The sequence below is a fragment of the Episyrphus balteatus genome, chromosome 1 (assembly GCF_945859705.1).
Source record: "Episyrphus balteatus chromosome 1, idEpiBalt1.1, whole genome shotgun sequence".
Taxonomy (NCBI): domain Eukaryota; kingdom Metazoa; phylum Arthropoda; class Insecta; order Diptera; family Syrphidae; genus Episyrphus; species Episyrphus balteatus.
The window spans coordinates 40487731-40507038 of record NC_079134.1 but is presented as its reverse complement, the minus strand read 5'-3'; the positions used below and the strand labels follow the sequence as shown (position 1 = coordinate 40507038).

The 19308-nt window shown below is 30.9% G+C and overlaps 3 protein-coding genes across 3 annotated transcripts; all 3 read left to right on the top strand.

Annotated features, from left to right (window-relative positions):
• Positions 1–1879: 1879 nt before the first annotated feature.
• LOC129916940 (U5 small nuclear ribonucleoprotein 40 kDa protein-like) lies at positions 1880–3089 on the top strand. Its single transcript, XM_055997239.1, has 3 exons — positions 1880–2147; positions 2229–2851; positions 2916–3089. The coding sequence occupies exons 1-3, from the start codon at positions 1937–1939 to the stop codon at positions 3087–3089; spliced, it is 1008 nt and encodes a 335-aa protein (XP_055853214.1). The 5' UTR covers positions 1880–1936.
• Positions 3090–3782: 693 nt separating this feature from the next.
• Positions 3783–8678, top strand: LOC129906352 (U5 small nuclear ribonucleoprotein 40 kDa protein-like). Its single transcript, XM_055982085.1, has 4 exons — positions 3783–4007; positions 4066–4195; positions 7766–8391; positions 8448–8678. Exons 1-4 carry the CDS (start codon positions 3900–3902, stop codon positions 8625–8627), a joined length of 1044 nt encoding a protein of 347 aa, XP_055838060.1. The 5' UTR covers positions 3783–3899; the 3' UTR covers positions 8628–8678.
• Positions 8679–13955: 5277 nt separating this feature from the next.
• LOC129906868 (uncharacterized) lies at positions 13956–18829 on the top strand. Its single transcript, XM_055982823.1, has 3 exons — positions 13956–14314; positions 14382–14533; positions 18365–18829. The coding sequence occupies exons 1-3, from the start codon at positions 14129–14131 to the stop codon at positions 18633–18635; spliced, it is 609 nt and encodes a 202-aa protein (XP_055838798.1). The 5' UTR covers positions 13956–14128; the 3' UTR covers positions 18636–18829.
• Positions 18830–19308: the final 479 nt, after the last annotated feature.

Genomic DNA, 19308 nt, shown 5'->3' with positions numbered 1-19308 from the left:
CTAAGACAATAAGCTTTCAGATTATATAAAATTTATCTAGGTTGTCATATAAAAACCATTTATTTGAAGGTGATAGAATAAAAATAGGTAGATTTTTTCTATTTTTTTTTTGCAATAAAAATGATTTTTTAATGTTTCACTTCTACCAAGTGTGAATTGCACACATGATTTTTTTTGTAAATATACATTTATGTAATAATTTTCAAAAGAAGAAATTTCACTGATCTGCAAATAGAGAATAGAGCTTGAAAAAAAAAACATACTTTTCTAGATGATTTTTATTTGCTGCTCCCGAATCTGGAGTTAAAATTTAACAGGTAAACTTTGACGGAAACATTTTTTTTTTTAACAAATATAGAAAATAATTTCATAGAATTTCACTTAATAGAGACAATAGTGATAAAATAACATAAAATATATAATATAACTAATTCTTGTTTCCGACTTTTGAATGAATCCCAAACTTTTAACCACAAAATTTGTAGTTAAATGTGTTAATTAATTATTCTGCAAACCTTAGGGTCCAATAATGCAAAAAGCTCCATAATTTGTATCTTTTCTGTTTCTGAGGAATCATGTACTTCTTAAGATGAAGAAACTGAGTTATCATTAGATCTGCTTTCCTCGTTATTTTATTACTAAAAGCATATTTGTTGCCTACATAATCCTCCAAGGTAGCCCTATCATCCTTTGGGGTGTTGTAGATGGTTTGATAACCAATATCTAAGGTCAAAGGGTGTTTTTTTCGAGAGAAATTAAAGATTAGATTTTATAAGGAGAAAGAAAACAGAAAACTAAAATAATGAAAATAAATTCATAATTTTGTTTTACATAGTGTGTTTATGCTGTAATTTTAATAAGTGTTGGTAATCATCGACCAAAAATTTTGTGTCTTAGAAAGGTTACAACAGCATCTAACTGATGAGCCCAACTGTTGTACCTGAGCGAAATGCATTTTGAACTACAGGTCATAAAAACTTTATTAAATTGAAGATTAGATTAAATAGCTTAAATTTTATTTTGGAGCAATGGAAGGAAGCATATTAGAATTGTATTTCTTAGTAATGGAAGCATATTGTCCTTTGGACATAAATGTTAGATCTGTTAAAAGCCAAATTACAACAAAGTATTAAACCATTTATTTACATCAAACATTAATTTTTTATATCAAATAAATCAATTCAATAAATTAAATCCCGTGAATTAAATCCATTAAAATTACAAACAAAATACGTATAAAGATCGAATAATGTTATAAACATTTCAATTTCTGAGCATGGGACGTGACGTTTTCAGAGCTGGTTTTAAACAATAATTGACAAAAATAAAATAAGCATGATCGAAAAGAGATGATGAATAAACAATATCTTAATCCAAATATTTGTTCCCGATCTCTTATTTTATATTTATTCACATAATTTATTTATGAGTTCCTTTGAACTCTAAAGCCTGGTATGCTGCTCGCGCTAAATTTTAGCTCCCATACAAATTTTCGAAAAATTTAAGCTGGGCTAAAATGAGTTCCATACAAATTATCGATAACTTGTATGGAAATTTTATCTCAGCTAAAATTTAGCGCGAACAGCAGCGTACCAGGCTTAAAATAGAAATTTTAAATTTTGGTATTCCCACACTAATTATTCCAGAAAAGATGATTATTTTCTTAATTATCTAATAATAGGCTTATATTGCCTATTTAAGAAAATTGAGATTAGAAAGGATAATAAAAATAAAAGTTGCACATATCCTTTCTCACCTTTGTAAGGTAATTAGCATAACAGGTAGGGATTGTAATCTTTTCGACACTTGCGTAAGTTCCATAAAAGGCAGACGTAAATAAATTTTACCATCAGTCAAATATTAGAATCAAGGAGTGTTGCAAAGACTTAATTTTTAAAGTCTATTTTCAAGCAGTTTTAACTGAAAAAAAATTCAAATGGGAGCTATTACTAATAGACGATCACCATCATGGATAAAGCGCATGGAACCTCACAAACGAACCCATTTCAATCCATTAGGTGCTCCTGCACTTTCAAGTCTTCGTGCTCCTATTGTACGTATTGAAGATCACAAAAGTGAAGTGACTTCTTGTGATTTTCATCCTTCTGGAAAATTTATTTTATCAGGAAATAGTAAAGGACAAATTTGTAAGTGTATAATAAATATTTTTTATTTTGTTTTTAAATAAAGATGTTGGTACTATTTACTAATTTATATTTTATTTCCAGATTTGTGTGATATCTATGGAACTTTTTCAAAAACAATGCTTTTTAAAGGACATGCAGATTCAGTGACCGAAACACATTTTTCTAGAGATGGATTTGACTTTTACACATGTTCCAAAGACGGTACCATTGGTATTTGGGACACTTTTAGAGGTTATAGAAAAGCCAGACTGGAGTGTCATGAGGATGGTGTTAACTGTGTGCAGGGAGGAAGATTAGCGTATCCAATTCTTTGTTCTGGGTCAGATGATGGAACAGTGCGTCTTTGGGATGCTAGAGAAAAAGAATGCGTCTTGACCTTAAATAATACTTCAACTGTTACCGCAACTTGTTTTACTGCTGATGGAGACTACGTCATCTCTGGTGGACATGATAGTGATATAAAAATCTGGGATCTTCGAACATGTGAAATTGTTTGCAAGCTTCGTGGTCATATTGGAAAAGTTACAGGACTATCGTTGTCGCCTTGTGGTTCGTACTTGCTTTCTCATTCAGTTGACAATACACTTCGCGTTTGGGATATTCGACCTCATGTTACATTTAAAAGATGTGTTGGTTGTTTTTCTTCATATCAATTTTTCCCAAGTGCACTTTTGCGTTGTGCCTGGTCACCAGATGGCACTATGGTAAGTTTTATTAAGAAAACTCATATAAATTTAAACTATAATTTTATTTTTATACTTTTTTTAGATATCAGCTGGAACATCGGATCGTGATGTTTTCGTTTGGGATGCTCTGACTGGAGAAACTTTACATGAATTATCGGGACACGAAAGTGCCATCAATGATGTAACATTCCACCCAAAGGAATCTATCATTTTATCAGCATCAAAGGATAATTATTTATTCCTACATGAATTATAAAACAGTAACTTGTGAGATTTATTTGTAAACTAAGCCAAAAAGAAAGTAGATTTTAATAAACATATTTTTAAATAATAAAAAAATGTTTGATTTTCTTGACCCAAAAATTGACTTCAGCAGCAATCTAAATATCTCGAAAACGGCTCTAACTTTTGATTGAACTTTGCAGACGTAATTTTGTGGAGAATTATAATCGAAAAATCCTCTACAAAATCATAAACGAAAAATTTCGTTGATTTTCATTTCACACTACGCTGCTTGACATACGAAATACGTATGTGTATGTATGCTAGAATATTTTGAGGTATTTAAATCATTTGTCAGTCATATTATACACCAATTTTCCCCCACAGTCATAACTTGTGAGAGTCACAAAAAACATTAATTCTTTGAGAATTTTTCTGACTCTCTTAAAGTTGTGACTGGTGGGGGAGAATCGAGGTATTAAAAATATTTTCGTTTCGTTTTAGCAGCGTACTAGGCTTTAACGTTTAACCGTGTTCCTCTTCAGGTGGCATCGAGTACTCAAAGAAAGATTAAAATAATAATCTAGTAGTATCTTTGCTCGAATAAACGAAAGTACCTACAGCAATCAGGGTCTTAGTAAACTAGTACATTTGAATTTATGAAACTATTACGTTATTTTTTTTTTAAGTACTAAATTTTGTCCTAAATTTTAACTGTCAAAATTGACATCCCAAAAAAACCAAACACGATTCCATTTTATTTCGTTTGCAAGCGTATTTAATCGAAATTAAACAATTTAATTAATTAAACATTAATATTTACTAATAAATAAAATCATTTACGATGGGAACTAAACGTGTATCAAATAGTGTTGTTTTAGCTCAAGAAATTAAACGCTCCAGACATGATATCGTTGCATATTCCAACAGAGACAAGGCTTTACTAGAAGCGGTAACTTTCTTCAAAATCTTTTCAAGAAACATAAAAAACATACTCTTATTGCTTTTAGGGAGTTCAAAGGACATCTAATTTATCTGCTTCCATTATGCTACTTGAGGGTCATCAAGGTGAAATATATACTTGTGAATTCCATCCCGATGGAGAACTACTCATGTCTTCTGGCTACGATAGACAAATATGTAAGTAGAAGCACAGCACAACGAATTCAATCCTATGTGGGTTTGAGGTCTTGTTTATATCAGTGGGATTGTCTTTCGTCTAAAAACATTAAACAAATTACAAATACGTTCTTCAAATTCCTTCCCCTTGAATATAATAGGAATAGGAACATTAGTCTTGTCATTGAAAGTGGTAGTCTACTAATAGATGCGATTTGTATTGAATCCGTTGAAAGTGCGTTCACATGTATAAATTTGCCATCTCCCAAAAGAACAATCCATTTATTTAGACAAATTTTGTTCCAAGTCAAAAAAAGAAAAAAAAAAAATCCAAATCGAATGCTAAAATCTGCACAAGGTTTGCGTTTGACTCTACTGTCATTAGGTTTGTTTAATGAAGAAAAGCTAGAACAGAACAGATCTAAACAGCACAAATTCGTGAAAACTGTCAGAACGAAAAGATCAAAAAAATAATTGGAATATTTGTTCACATTTTGAATTTTTCTTCATATTAAAAAATTTCCATTATTTTGAATTTATTTTATTATACAGGGTGTCCCCGAATGAGATAAGAAGATTTTGAGGGATGATTCTTGGGTATATTCTAAGAAAAAAATTGTTCTACAATTGATATCCATAAAGCATATCAACTTTGCAGATAGAGAGTTACTGTAGAACAATTTTTTTCTTAGAATATACCCAAGAATCATCCCTCTAAAATCTTCTTATCTCATTCCGGGACACCCTGTATATTTGTCAGAATGAAACAAATCAGCAAACATTCGGCAGTCGAATATTCGGCCAACGATATTGGTATTTATCTTACTCCTACCTGACCTTTTTCATATTATAACCTATCTTATTCTATTTCATTGCACGTGGGCCAAAAGATTAGAAGTATTTTTAATTGAATTTGCGAGTGATAGAATATTTTCAAAAGCTGGAATTGTTTAAGAAGATAGTCGCAATCGTTTGCTACTAACTAATGCTGAAAAAAAATTGTTTTTATTAGCCTCAACTTACCATTAGTAAATTTGAAATGCTAAAATAACAGGTTTTGCATAAAAAAAAAATTGTAAGATAAATGTATGTCTTCATTCTCTTTTTAATATTCGGTATTCGACCGAATATGGTGAAGTATTCGGTCAAATACCGAATATCAAAAATAGGCCGAATACCGAATATTCGCGGCATCTCTAATATTCCCCATCTAATAGAAATATAGAAAATGTTTATATTGCTTTTCAGTCGGCAAATATTTTAAGATCCTCATTGTTTTCGAATATGAAAGACATTTTCTAAAATTGAGAAATCAAACATTGTCTATAAAATAAAATGTTTAGGAGATGGGACAAACCATTGTCCTTCGGTTTATGTAGGAACTTCGATGCAAAAACTAATGAATCGTATAGCTGATCATCTTCTTCTTCTCCATTATCGACGATAGTCATGATCTCGGATGGGGTCACAACTCTCCCACTCTACTGCTTCACACTACGGCTCCGCATGTGCTTTAGCTTTGCATTGTATTGATAAGGGACATAGACCAGGGTTCGAATCACGGCATACGTTCGTTAACATATGGCCGCTATCTGTCCCTATCTTTTCTACTGATTAACTAGAAATGGCAAAAGTCAAAACGTTAACGTATGATCGTAATCGTTTGCCGTAATTCGACCTCATATTTCACTAACGTAGATATTTTACTGATAGAAAAACATTACAATAAAAGAATGTTAATGGAAATCTTATAACTTTAAACGAGCTAAAATTGTTTATATATAAATATATATATATAAAATTGGGATCTCGGAAACGGCTCTAACGATTTCGATGACATTTTCAGGGTTTGTTCATCTAAGCGAGTAAAAAGTTTTGGAAGTATTTTTGGAAAAATCCGCCCACTGCCACGCCCACTTTTTTAGATATAAGTTTTTTCGGGAACGGCTCTAACGATTTCGATGAAATGTTCAGGGTTTGTTTATCTAGCGAGTAAAAAGTTTTGGAAGTTCTTTTTGGAAAATTCCGCCCACTGCCACGCCCACTTTTTTAAAATATAAGTTTTTTTGGGAACGGCTCTAATGATTTCGATGAAATTTTCAGGATTTTTTTTATCTAAGCGAGTAAAAAGTTTTGAAAGTGTTTTTGAAAAAATCCGCCCACTGGCACGCCCACTTTTTAAACATAGAATTTTTTTTCGGAAACAACTTTAAATATTTTGATGAAATTTTGAGGGTTTGGTCCTCTAGGCGAATAAAATATTTTGGAAGTACTTATAGAAATATCCGCCCACAGCTACGCTTATTTTTCTCACATATAAGTTTTTTGGTTATTGCTTTCCTCTAGGCAAATACAACATTTTGGAAGTATTTTCTCTTATATTAGTTTTTTTCGCGGAGACAGATTCAACGATTTCAATAAAATTTTGAGGGATGTTCCATGTTTTACGCATTGTTCTTTTTCTTTTTGTTACAATAACTAAACAAAATTTTTTAGATCATGACTTTTTTGATCATGTATTGAAACTTTTAAGTAATTTGTTAATTTGTCATCACTAATTATCTTTGTTTAACGTTTTTTTTTTGTTTTAATGCGACTATTGTTAACGTATGTATAAGAATAAAATAACTCATAACAAGCAACTGTGAAATATTGTTCCACCAATTGAAGAAATTTCCAGAAGAATATATTGAGAACTAGAAGTTGTTTATTGAACAATAGTTTAACGTAGAATGAATAATATAATAACAAATTAATTTATACAGAGAAAACAGATTTGTCAGAGTAAAGATTTAGAAAATATTGTAAAGTTGAAATTATAACAAAGTAAATATAAGTATATGAAACAGCAACACCATTGACCTAATGTCAATCTTTAAATACATACATGAGTAAAAAAAAGAAAAAAGTAAAGCATCCACTGATACAAAATAAAACAGAGACAGGGATAAAAATAGTATTTCTTCATACTAAGCTTTGCCGACAAGGTTAAACTTGAAAAAAAAGATTAACTTTATATTCACCATCTAAAACTTTCTGATCCGTAAATTAAAATTTTAACAAAAAGGAATCTCATTACTGTAGGCATTATCGATAATGCAGATTCCTGTAACCCTTCTAGCCATTGCTGATCGTCGCATGTATATTCAAACGTAAATAAACTGGATTATAAAGTGGGAATGCGGTGTTTTGTAACCCGCGAAAAAACTGGTCATTGCAAACTCAAACCCACTCCAAAAAATTGCTGTTTACATTTGACTTTTTTCACTGAAAGTTATAACATTTAAAGATACCGAGCAAAGCTCGGTCACCCAGGTACTGTTACATTTATTTTAGATACAGACAATTCGAATTTTTTGAATTTTTAAAATTATAACAAACAAAAACAAACCAAAGCTTGAAGTTATAAAGATTAGAAGGCAGAATACTCTGTCTCTGTAAGTATAGATATTAGATTTTTAGCATCTATTATAATTTTTTAATTTTTTTTTTAATTAAAAACTGAATCAAAAAAATTAAATATATAGGTCACGAAGATAGGATAATACCACAACGAAGAAATGGTTTCAAACTCTTGAATTTCGATTTTAGATATATGGAATGTGTATGGAGAGTGTGAGAATATAATGGCCATGTCTGGTCATACTGGAGCTGTAATGGAGGCTCATTTCTCAACAGATGGAGCCAATATTTACACCTGCTCTACTGACAAAACCCTTGCAATCTGGGACATTGTCACAGGAACTAGAATACGTCGACTTAAAGGTCACACTACGTTTGTGAATTCAGTTCATGGAACCCGAAGAGGTGTTCAAATGCTATGCTCTGGTTCGGATGATCGAACTGTAAGAATTTGGGATGCCCGTAAGAAATTTCCAGCGCATACCTTCGAAAGCAATTATCAAGTGACTGCAACTTGTTTCAATGACACCGGTGAACAAGTTATCTCGGGAGGAATTGACAATGAAATTAAAATCTGGGACATTCGTCGCAATGATGTAGTCTATAGGTTGAAAGGTCATATGGACACAGTTACAGGCATTTCTCTGTCTCCTGATGGATCTTATATCCTATCAAACTCAATGGACAATACACTGCGGATTTGGGATATTCGTCCGTATGTCTCGGGTGAGAGGTGTGTTAAAATATTTAACGGAAATCAACATAACTTTGAGAAGAATTTACTGAGGTGTGCCTGGTCATCGGATGGCAGCAAAGTGAGTTCTAGTTTTTGTTTTGTTTTCAAGAAACTAAATTTTATTTCTTCTTTTAGATATCAGCAGGTTCTTCTGATCGACATGTGTACATTTGGGATACAACAAGTCGTCGGATTTTATACAAATTACCTGGGCATAATGGTAGTGTTAATGACGTAGATTTTCATCCTAAAGAACCAATCATTCTATCGGCATCAAGCGATAAGAATATGTTTTTGGGGGAAATAGAAGATTAAGTAATAATTTTTATACCATTTCTGATATCAATATAAAAGAGTTCAAACAAAAACAAACTATTTTAGAATTTATTTTGAGATGCTTTCTTTTGATCTCAGTAGATCTATAATTTTCTTAACGTTGCCAACGTATTATAGGAGGGTATAGCTATTTACAAAAAAGTAAATGCCTTTTTTGTATTTTACTAGAGTGTCTTTAGCGTTTTTTTTAAAAGCAAACACTTGATTTTTTCTCTGTTCACGTAAAGTGTATCCAAACGTTGCCAGTCAGAAGGATATAAATTATTTAGACCGAGAGCTCAGCAAATTTTGGGAGTGAAGTTATTACCAAAATTTGAGTATTATAGCCTTATGAAAAAGAAAAATTTGATAAATAATATTACGATTTGATTTTCGAAGGAATTACATATTAAAAATATAAATAAACGTTTAAAGTCAGCCCTATCGTGAGTTTCACTATTCCCCTATTGTGAGTTCCGGACGAAAAGTTGTTTACGTTAGGATATCTCTCGGCATTTGTCAACTGCGAGAGATAGTCAACAGCTCTTCTCCCACTTAAATTTAGGAAAAAATCGAAATTCGCTTGAGCCTTTTTTTTAGTAAAAAAATTTTGTACATAAATATTATCAAAATTTTCTACAATAACATCTTTAAACAAAAAATTAAAAATACACACAAGTGTTTTTTTTTTATTAATATTAGGCGTCGTGTTTTTTCTACAACTCAGTAGCTACTCATTTATTTATTTTATTCGACTGAGTATTAGAAAAAACACGCATATTGTAAAATCGTAGTGACTATTTGTATGAAATTTTCCATTACGAATGGATTCCGTGATTGTTTTTTCGGGAATCGCAGGAAATTTCCGATACGAATGGAATTTATGATAAGGCTGATTAAAGCCTAGTAGGTACGCAGATGGCGGTAAATTTTAGCTGGAATTTTTCTCCGTATGCAGATCGAGATAAGTTTTAGCTCCTATACAAATTATCGAAAAATCAGCTTAATTTTTTTTTTTGTTAGTATTTCGCCCGCTTATCGAGACAGATTTAAAATGTACAATTGAAACGAATATGTAACTTTTTAGCTAAATATTAAATATTAAACAAATTTTAGCTCGGCTTTAATATTTTTGAGAATTTTGTATGGGAGGTGAATAATGATGGTGAAAGCCAAGATATACAGAATACGAGGTAATATACATACATCCATTTTTGTGACGTCATTTGAGCTTTTTAAATGGAATGAGAACTCGCCTAAAAGATTAAAGGCAGTCGCTCTTGAATGTTTTATGTATGGAATGCAAAAAATGCTACACACATCGCTGCCTGAAAACTATAATGTTCTATGTTTCCAAAAAATGTTTCGAGAAAATCGGCTACAAAGTTTGGAGTATCTGAATTTCACCCTTTATTTATGTATTTTAGCATGAAAATAAAAAATTAACTACCGTAGCTATCTATCGATTCAAATGCTAAAATTTCTTTTCTGATGTTGGAAATCTATTTAATTAACGTTTTTCTTTTTTGACACAAAACATTTATTTGATTTGCTTGCATTTCGAGTTGATTTTTTTGTTCTATGTTCGACATACAACATTAGCCGTTTCTTATTATCCCACCTGATCCATATAGATCACTAATTAACACGTATTACAACAACTACATGATCCTGATGAACAGCAAGATCACGATTCGTGATCCTGATGAAAAGCAAGATCTCATGTAGTTTTTGTAATACGTGTAAATTAATGATCTATATGGATTAAGTGGGATAATTAAAAAACGGCTATTATAGTAATGGGACGGTATATGAAAATAACCAACTTACAGTCAAGACAAACAATATTTTTGGAGTAATTATATTGCTTTTTAAGCTTCTTGTTGTTTTTTTTTATTTAAAAACATAATTTTAATGAAGTGCATCACGTCCATACGAGTTCAAAGATTTCAAATTAAATTATTATTTAAATAAACATTCAAGTGAAACTTACAAACTATTGCTGATTACACTGGTCGGCAACGAAAATGGAGCTTGAACCAATCCATACTTTTCTATGGGACTTTTGTATGCTGATTCCGAATCTGAAAAAATTTCACTGGCACGTCAAGTTTTAGAAATATTTAAATATTAACAGGTCAAAAACGCGTTTTTGTGGTACTTTTGGCGTTGAATTTCATCACCGTTAAATTTTTTTTCGCAAAACTACATATGCAATATTCAAAAGCTATAGGTATTTCATCGTCTTAAATACGTTTATTTTTATTTTCAAAATTGTTTTTTTCTAAAAGATATTTGGTTAGAAAGGTAATATATCTCAAAATCTTGGTGGTTAAGGTAACTTATGGTTTTTGAAGCAGATTTGAAGTAAATTTCTGTTTTCGACTAAATATAATAATATTTTTAGATCAAATGTCAAAAAACATTTCATTTAAAATTAGTTTTTGGGACTTTATATAGCTAAAATTGTGATGATAATCTTGCATTAAATGTGAGATGTGTTAAAAGTAAAAGTTTTCATGGTAATTTATTTTTGTATCACTTAAATTTTTAAAATAAAAAAAAGAATATTAAAGAAAAAAAAGAAAAAATTACATGCCCTAACTGTGACTTGAACTTGGTACCCTCCACTCGCTGACCGACTGCTCTACCTTCGGACTACCGAGCCTTGAGATATTTATTGTAAAACTATGTCTATATGACCTTTGATGGCCAAAGGTACAAATATTTTCCCTTTTTTGACAGTTTCCAATAATTCCAATGGAATAAAAAATTTACAGGGTTGCTTCTCACATCGAGATACAGACACAGGTTATTTTTCCAAATAGAGAAACGTATGGAATTTTTGTTTTAAAATTTTTCGATGCGAGAAGTTCTCGACTAAGTTACAGAACGTAGGCACAGAGCTCGAAAACTAGACGTGATGGAAAAAATCTGTAAACTGTTTTGAATTCAGCACACTCAAGATTAATAAAATCACCTTACAGTGTTCTTGCTCCCGACTTTTTTTTGTTTTTTTGCCGACCAGTGTTATTGTCAGTAAAAAAACAAAAAAAGTCGGGAGCAAGAACTCTGTAAGGTGATTTCAATATTGCTTTAAAGGATTTTGTTGTGGAGTTTGGCAGCTAATTTTTAAATGTAAAATGTGGAAACTTCATATTAAAAAAATTTAATTTTTAATTCATACTCAAATGACGTCACAAAAACAGAAAGAGATAAGATGAAGAAAATCTGAATATATTACACTTTATTCTGAATTATTTTGGGTGAAACTCCAGTTTTCTTAAGGGAAATTCTCAATGCCGAAAATAATTAAATTAGGTGTGTTTTTTTGTTTATCTATATAGATTTTGTGCAAAAAAACGACATCGGGATTTTTGAAATCCATGCAAACATTTGGCACCACTGTACATTATACTTTGGCAGCTGTCTGTCAAAAATGTTGCTTTTGTTTTTTTTTTATTTTAACTCCGAAGTGGGAAGGCCATTACATCCATGTTGGATGCAAACAAAAATTTTCATATGGCCATGGCATCCATGTTGGATTCAAAAAAATTGTTTTTTCACAAAAAACCAAAAATTATCTGTATATTCTTAGCTACATTTTAAGACCATGACCATTAACATTAGTTGCGTCGTTCTTGTGTTATAAGCGTTTGAAGGTAGCCATATTGAATTTTTTTTCGATTTTTTAAAAATCAAATGTGAAACCTTTTTTATTTTTATTTCTAATTTTTCGAAAAAACTTTGGTAATTTTATATACATATCTGTTCAACAATCTTATCAGTGCCTACGTTCTGTAACTCTCGCATCGAGAAATTTCTCGCATGAAACACGCAAATCGGAACAAAAATAATGTGAATCGACACAAAAATCATTTTCTCACATTCGTTTGTTTCTATAAACAAAATTTTTCTCGCCTTGAAACATTTCTGAATGAAAATGCTTGACAGACTGGAAAAATGTGAATAAAACTGTGTCTGTAAGAAAATAATCGAGAAAATTTCTCGATTGAACTGCCAAAATTTCTCACAAGCAAAAAGGATGCGAGAAAGTAAGATATTTGAAAAAAATTGATAATCTTGCATTAAATGTGAGATGTTACTACTGAAAATGTGTTCACGTTAATTTATTTTTGTGTCACTTAAATTTTCAAAATAAAAAAAAGAATATTAAAGAAGAAAAATGAAAAATTTTTATGTCCTAAACGTGACTTGAACTCGGTACCCTCCACTCGCCGACCGAATGCTCTTCCTTCGGACTACCGAGCCTTGGGATATTTAATGTAAAACTATGTCTATATGACCTTTTATGGCCAAAGGTAAAAATATTTTCCCTTTTTTTGACAGTTTCCAATATATTCCAATGGAATAAAAAACTTACAGGGCTGCTTCTCACATCGAGATACAGACACAGGTTATTTTTCCAAATAGAGAAACGTTTGGAATTCTTGTTTCAAAATTTTTCGATGCGAGAAGTTCTCTACTGAGTTATAGAACGTAGGCACAGGATCCATTTAAGACTTTTATCTGAAAAGTGCATTGCGTATATCTCGAGATATTAACATTTCAATGCAACCATGTCAAACAAATTTTTGATTATTTTTTTATATGAGATTTTTTTTCAAACCTCGTTTTCTCCGCTTTTTTTTTTGTTAATATTTTCAGATTTTTTTTTATGAACACAACAAATAAAGTACTTGGCACTACTGTTTTTATCGAGAGAAAGTAAAATCTGGATAATTATCTGGATTTTTCAAAAATCTATACTGATAAAGTTTTTGTTGTTTTTAACACGTAAATTGTTTTGATTTCAAAAATCTCGATGTCGTTTTTTTGCACAAAATCTATATAGATAAACAAAAAAACACCTATTGTGTACCGTTTGTCCATTAGCACATTGTATTTTTTTCCAGCATGTTTTTCTTTCTGTTTCTCATGGTAAATTGTTGTACAAATTATAAAATATTTGAATATTTTTTATTTATACAATCTGGGTCGAATTACGGCACACGATTACGATCATACGCTAACGTTTTGACTATTTCTGTCTCTATTTAATTATTAGAAAACTATAGGGACACATAGCAACCATTCGTTAACGAACGTATGCCGTAATTCGACCCCAAGGTTTTGCATAAAATTTCTGTAGGTACTTGCTTATTAGAACCATGTTTGCTGCGGTATAAATTGTATCGCTGCGATACCGCTTGCGGTCTACCGTCGTAATGTGAGTCCAGCCTTAGATACACTCATAACCAAAATTTTATTTATCTTACCAAATCTACTACATTTCATTTTGACATATTTCTGACAGCCAGACGTCAAATAATTTTGCAAAAGCAAAAATAAACATTCGTGGCAACAAAGATTTTCTTAAAATTTCACAAAATTTTTATTTATTTATGTGCCTAATAAACTAATCAAAAACAAACGAATTATTTGTAATTAATTACCTACAATCCAATCTCAAGGAAGCCAAAAACGAATAACTTAAAAATATGGCCAATTTAAAACAAGACCTCGACGAGTATTTACTTTTGCAAAGTGATCAGAAGAAAAATTTTGGCATAAAAATGCCCGATATTAAAGTTCCTGAATTTGGAAAATTATTTTCGCGCACTGAATCTGCTCCCGAAGCAAATAGTTGGTTAAAAGAAACTCAAGATTCGTGTTGTCCGAAATTAGTAAGTTTCTTATCGTCACATCAATAAAATCTTTGAATGAAATTTCTTTGTTTTTTGTCTTTTACAGTCACGGTTACAAAGAATCGTCGGATTTGTTGCATGTTTGGGCATGGGGGCGCTTTGTTTAACTATTTCCACATTCTACATTCCTGTCCTTATGTTTAAAGCTAGAAAATTTGCTCTTCTTTACACACTTGGCAGTGTTTTCTTTATTTTAAGGTAAATTTCAATAAGTGCAGGTAAAATAGTACACATACAACCAACAAAAATAATTAAAAAAATTGTTACACATGAAACTTGCAAAAAGTTTGCTCTTTGGATAAGAACCAATGACAATGACCAAAAAAGTCGATACAAAAAAAAAAAATGGGGTGAAAGGGTTTTTTTTTCGTGACAGTAAAATGTCCCAAAAAGGCAATGATTCTAGTAAAATGCTTAAGAACATACACTGCCGGTCAATAAAATAGGTTCACCCTGTAAACAATAAAAAAATTGCATTTTGCGCCTACAAAAACACTTTACGATTTAAATGATCAAGAAAAAAATCTCGTCTCCTCGTCTCGCAATATTGTAAATCAGTTGCCGAATTACGGCATCGCATACGATTACGATCATACGTTAACGTATTGGCGATATGTGTCTCTTTACTTTATTACTGATTAAATAGAGACAGCAATAGTCAAAACGTTAACAAGTGATCATAATCGTATGTATGCCGTAATTCGACTTCTTTTATTGAATTTTTTAAGTACCTATATTTTATTGAAAATATTTATCTTCACTCATAGAATTCATAAACAAGACTTTTCCGACTTTTTCCAACAAGTTAAAGGTCCAAAGAGTAGAAAGACTATTACAAAAGTGCGAGATTTTACTCGTTTTTCTACAGTAAAACTGTTCTGACGGTGTGAATACCTCTCTGCAAAAAAGTCTACCTAAGGGATCAGTTATAGCTGTCAGTAAAATCCATCAGTAAAAATTTTGTTTTGCTATTTTGAATACTTTAATCTTATATTTTGAGGAAAATTTTGATGTAATAAATTGAAAACATATTTCCACAAGATTTGCAAGCGTCCTAAATTTGGACACTTCTCATCAATGTTTCTACAGTTCAAAGACTAAGAGTACTTGCAGGGGAAGATTTAATTTAAGATTTTAACACGGAAGAATCGAATACCATTCAAAGAATAATGAGTTTTTTTATTTTTAGGCTCTTTTAAACTCGTATCATGTTTTTATACCTTATAGTTTTTTCTTAGTTTTCTTTATTTCTTAAAAAAAATGCTAACGAGGTTCTTCGATTTTTTCTTTTTTTTTCTTCGAAACTGATTCACTTGGACCGTCTCATTTTCCTTAAAACATTTTTAAATAAACCTCACTTAACTCCACCAAAAAACCCGCCCCTAATCTAAGTTTCTTTGAACCCAAATATACAACGTTTTAACCAAATTTCATTAGGGTGGCCAATTTTTTGTGTTTTCACTCAAAATTACACCCTTTCTTATAGACTCTTCAGATTCTTGTTTCCAATCTCAAAAGTTACATCATTGCTGAATTTCAATAGGGTACTACTATATATAGACTTATTTTATTCGTAATTCACATGGCAAAGGCAACATTTTTAATAAATGAAGTAAGTATACCTTTTATACCATTGATTTTATTAAACTTATCGCGGATTTTCCTTATTTCCCAAAAAAAAAAAACACTCTTTCACCTAAAATATTTTTATAGACTACTTACAACAGTCGGAAAAAGTATTTTGACAAAATGAACATTTTTCTAACTGATGAGAATAATCTGTAACGGTTAAACATAAAATAAGGAAGTTGACGGTTATTTATTAAGTATATTATGGTGAATCTCACGATGTCATATAGTTGGTATTATGCTTCGTGGCTGCATTTTTTGTATAAAAAGTATTAATTTTTGAGGGAAAAAAGTATTTTGACAAACGTTCTTTTCCAACGTTGGTAAGGTAAGGCAATGCATTTTACGTGTTTCAAGCACGTATACAACTGACAGACTTGTTAAGGCCCCGATTTGTAAAAAATTGGGCAAAACGGCGGAACTTAACATTGAAATTAGTGCATCTTCTGTTGCAAGTCATAACTTCTGTGTGTCTGTTAAAAAATCTGTGGAGAACTGAATTTATCGCGGGAAACTAAAAATTACCAAATATACAAACACAAAAATATAATTATACTATTCAAAATTTACCACAAATGGACAAAAAATGAAAAAAATGCACTAAGAAAAATTGAAGCATTTTGAAGAATTCACTTTATCGCGGATTGACTCCAAAAAGTCTGAATTTGGAAATGCCATTCTTTCATCAAAAACTTTGTTAGCAAAAGTACCCTTTGCATTGAACTCAAAGAAGACAATTTTTCCATGTTTATGGGAAGATAATACAGTATTTATCTCATAAAACAAAAATTGAAAAAAACTGAATTCTCAAAAGAACATATTAGTATGCTTCTTTCACCCAAAAACAAAGTTTTATAGACCACATTCTCACAAATTTCTATCTCAATGATCCGGGAAACAAAAAGGAACTGTTGAAGCTCCGTAAAAATTTGGTCAAGTTTATTCCAGAAGCGAAAAGCACAACAACATGTCCCTTTGAGAATTAAATTTTTTTCGATTTTTGTTTTATGAGATAAATACTATATTATCTTCCCATAAACATGGTAAAATTGTCTTCTTTGAGTTCAATGCAAAGGGTACTTTTGCTAACAAAGTTTTTGATGAAAGAATGGCATTTCCAAATTCAGACTTTTTGGAGTCAATCCGCGATAAAGTGAATTCTTCAAAATGCTTCAATTTTTTTTAGTGCATTTTTTGTCCATTTGTGGTAAATTTTGAATAGTATAATTATATTTTTGTGTTTGTATATTTGGTAATTTTTAGTTTCCCGCGATAAATTCAGTTCTCCACAGATTTTTTAACAGACACACAGAAGTTATGACTTGCAACAGAAGATGCACTCATTTCAATGTTGAGTTCCGCCGTTTTGCCCAATTTTTTACAAATCGGGGCCTTAACAAGTCTGTCAGTTGTATACGTGCTTGAAACACGTAAAATGCATTGCCTTACCTTACCAACGTTGGAAAAGAACGTTTGTCAAAATCCTTTTTTCCCTCAAAAATTAATACTTTTTATACAAAAAATGCAGCCACGAAGCATAATACCAACTATATGACTGACATTGACCATCGTGAGATTCACCATAATATACTTAATAAATAACCGTCAACTTCCTTATTTTATGTTTAACCGTTACAGATTATTCTCATCAGTTAGAAAAATGTTCATTTTGTCAAAATACTTTTTCCGACCATTGTAGATTCTTGGTTTTTGTTATAAATGAAATATTTGTACCAATTTTCATTCGGATAATATTATTGTCCTGATATAAGTGGTACTAGTTCTGAATTTCATCCTTTCTTAAAAAAACACCCTTTCACTCAAGTTAGTTTTGTAGACTCTTTAAATTCTTAGTTCTTAGTTTAAAAAATTAACAAAATTTATGCCAGCTGTTATGATACATTTCTGACACATAACTCAATCCCTCTAAAAAGCACCCTTTCACCAAAAATATTTTTAATAACTTTATGGATCCTATTTCCCTACTTTATCTTAAACCTTCATCCCAAGTTTCATCAGTGTATCATGCTTTTCACATAGGTTTCGAATAATTTTACCTGTTGAAGTCAAAAAACAAACACCCTTCTTTTTAATCGGCAATAACTAATCTTATTTTTATGTCATTAGATTCAGCATCAAAATACCTTAAAAACATGTATGTCATATGATTATATTCCACAATCAATTTTTTTCACTATATTACTGACCTTCACCCTCTTCCTCTTTTCCGCGAGAAAAACACATTTCCAACCAATTTGTTTTTAAGATTTTTTTGATCCTTGGTTCTTATTCCAAGAGCAAATTTTTTGCCAAGTTTCTTTTTTTTTTTAAATGCCTATTTTACCTGTACTAAATTGAATTATGATAAAAACAATTTTAACATTTATTTTCAAATTATAGTTTCTGCTTTCTATCTGGCTTTACGGCATTCTTCAAACAAATGTTCTCCAAGCCGCGACTTCTTGTTTCAGCTTCTTATACATTTTGTCTCATTGCTACGCTTTACTGGTCTTTGTTTGCCCAAAGCACTGCACTCACGGTGCTCTTTGCTGTGGCGCAAATAATCGCCTTGCTTTTTATGGTTTTGGGAACTGTTCCTGGTGGTGCAACAGGAGTTCGTTTCTTTGGTCAATTATTTAAGAGCAAAGTTACCAATACACTGCCGGTCTAGACTAACAACAACTTGCCTCAGTAAAATAGGAAGAAAGGAGGAAGCAATATTTAATCGATTGCTGAATAAATAAAAAGTACCACACTGTAATTGGTATTTGAAATTAGTTTTAAAAATGCTATAATGTAAGTTTATGTGATATATTTTCTTTTTTTTTGTATATATAATTACGAAATACAATCGAAAGCACAGTATTTGTAAACACTATTATTTTTTGGAATCTTGAAAAACAGCGTAAGTATTTCTGAACGTTTTAACTCTGTATTTTTAATCGATTGAAAGGGTGAAAATCGACCCTTGGTTATCATAGGTGAAGCAATTTCAAATTTCAATTCGTGTATGTATATTATTTTTTTTTGAGCGGTGACCATTGTTAAAACTCGAGGTTACGCCGTACCTTTTACAAGTTAAGCAATCTTAAAAAAAATTCGAGAATGTACTTACAGAGGGGGGAAATTGGAATTGATTTTTTAGTATAATTAATTAAAAAAAATTAATTAAGTTATTTTATTTTATTATTAGTTAAAATGCTAGTTTTTAGACAGGATTTACCTTTTAATAAAATAAAAAGATTTTTTTAAAGACCTATATACCTACAAAAGAACCTTTTTTTAATTCTGAATTTCTCCAAAACGACTTGGTCAATTTCAACGTAATTTTGTATACAAAATTA

Coding starts and splice junctions, on each gene's coding strand:
- LOC129906868 (XM_055982823.1), top strand. CDS start 14,129: ATGGCCAATTTAAAACAAGACCTCGACGAGTATTTACTTTTGCAAAGT. Junction 14,315..14,381: donor ATTCGTGTTGTCCGAAATTA/GTAAGTTTCTTA, acceptor TGTCTTTTACAG/TCACGGTTACAAAGAATCGT. Junction 14,534..18,364: donor AGTGTTTTCTTTATTTTAAG/GTAAATTTCAAT, acceptor TTCAAATTATAG/TTTCTGCTTTCTATCTGGCT.
- LOC129916940 (XM_055997239.1), top strand. CDS start 1,937: ATGGGAGCTATTACTAATAGACGATCACCATCATGGATAAAGCGCATG. Junction 2,148..2,228: donor AAATAGTAAAGGACAAATTT/GTAAGTGTATAA, acceptor TTTTATTTCCAG/ATTTGTGTGATATCTATGGA. Junction 2,852..2,915: donor GGTCACCAGATGGCACTATG/GTAAGTTTTATT, acceptor TACTTTTTTTAG/ATATCAGCTGGAACATCGGA.
- LOC129906352 (XM_055982085.1), top strand. CDS start 3,900: ATGGGAACTAAACGTGTATCAAATAGTGTTGTTTTAGCTCAAGAAATT. Junction 4,008..4,065: donor ACAAGGCTTTACTAGAAGCG/GTAACTTTCTTC, acceptor TATTGCTTTTAG/GGAGTTCAAAGGACATCTAA. Junction 8,392..8,447: donor GGTCATCGGATGGCAGCAAA/GTGAGTTCTAGT, acceptor TTCTTCTTTTAG/ATATCAGCAGGTTCTTCTGA.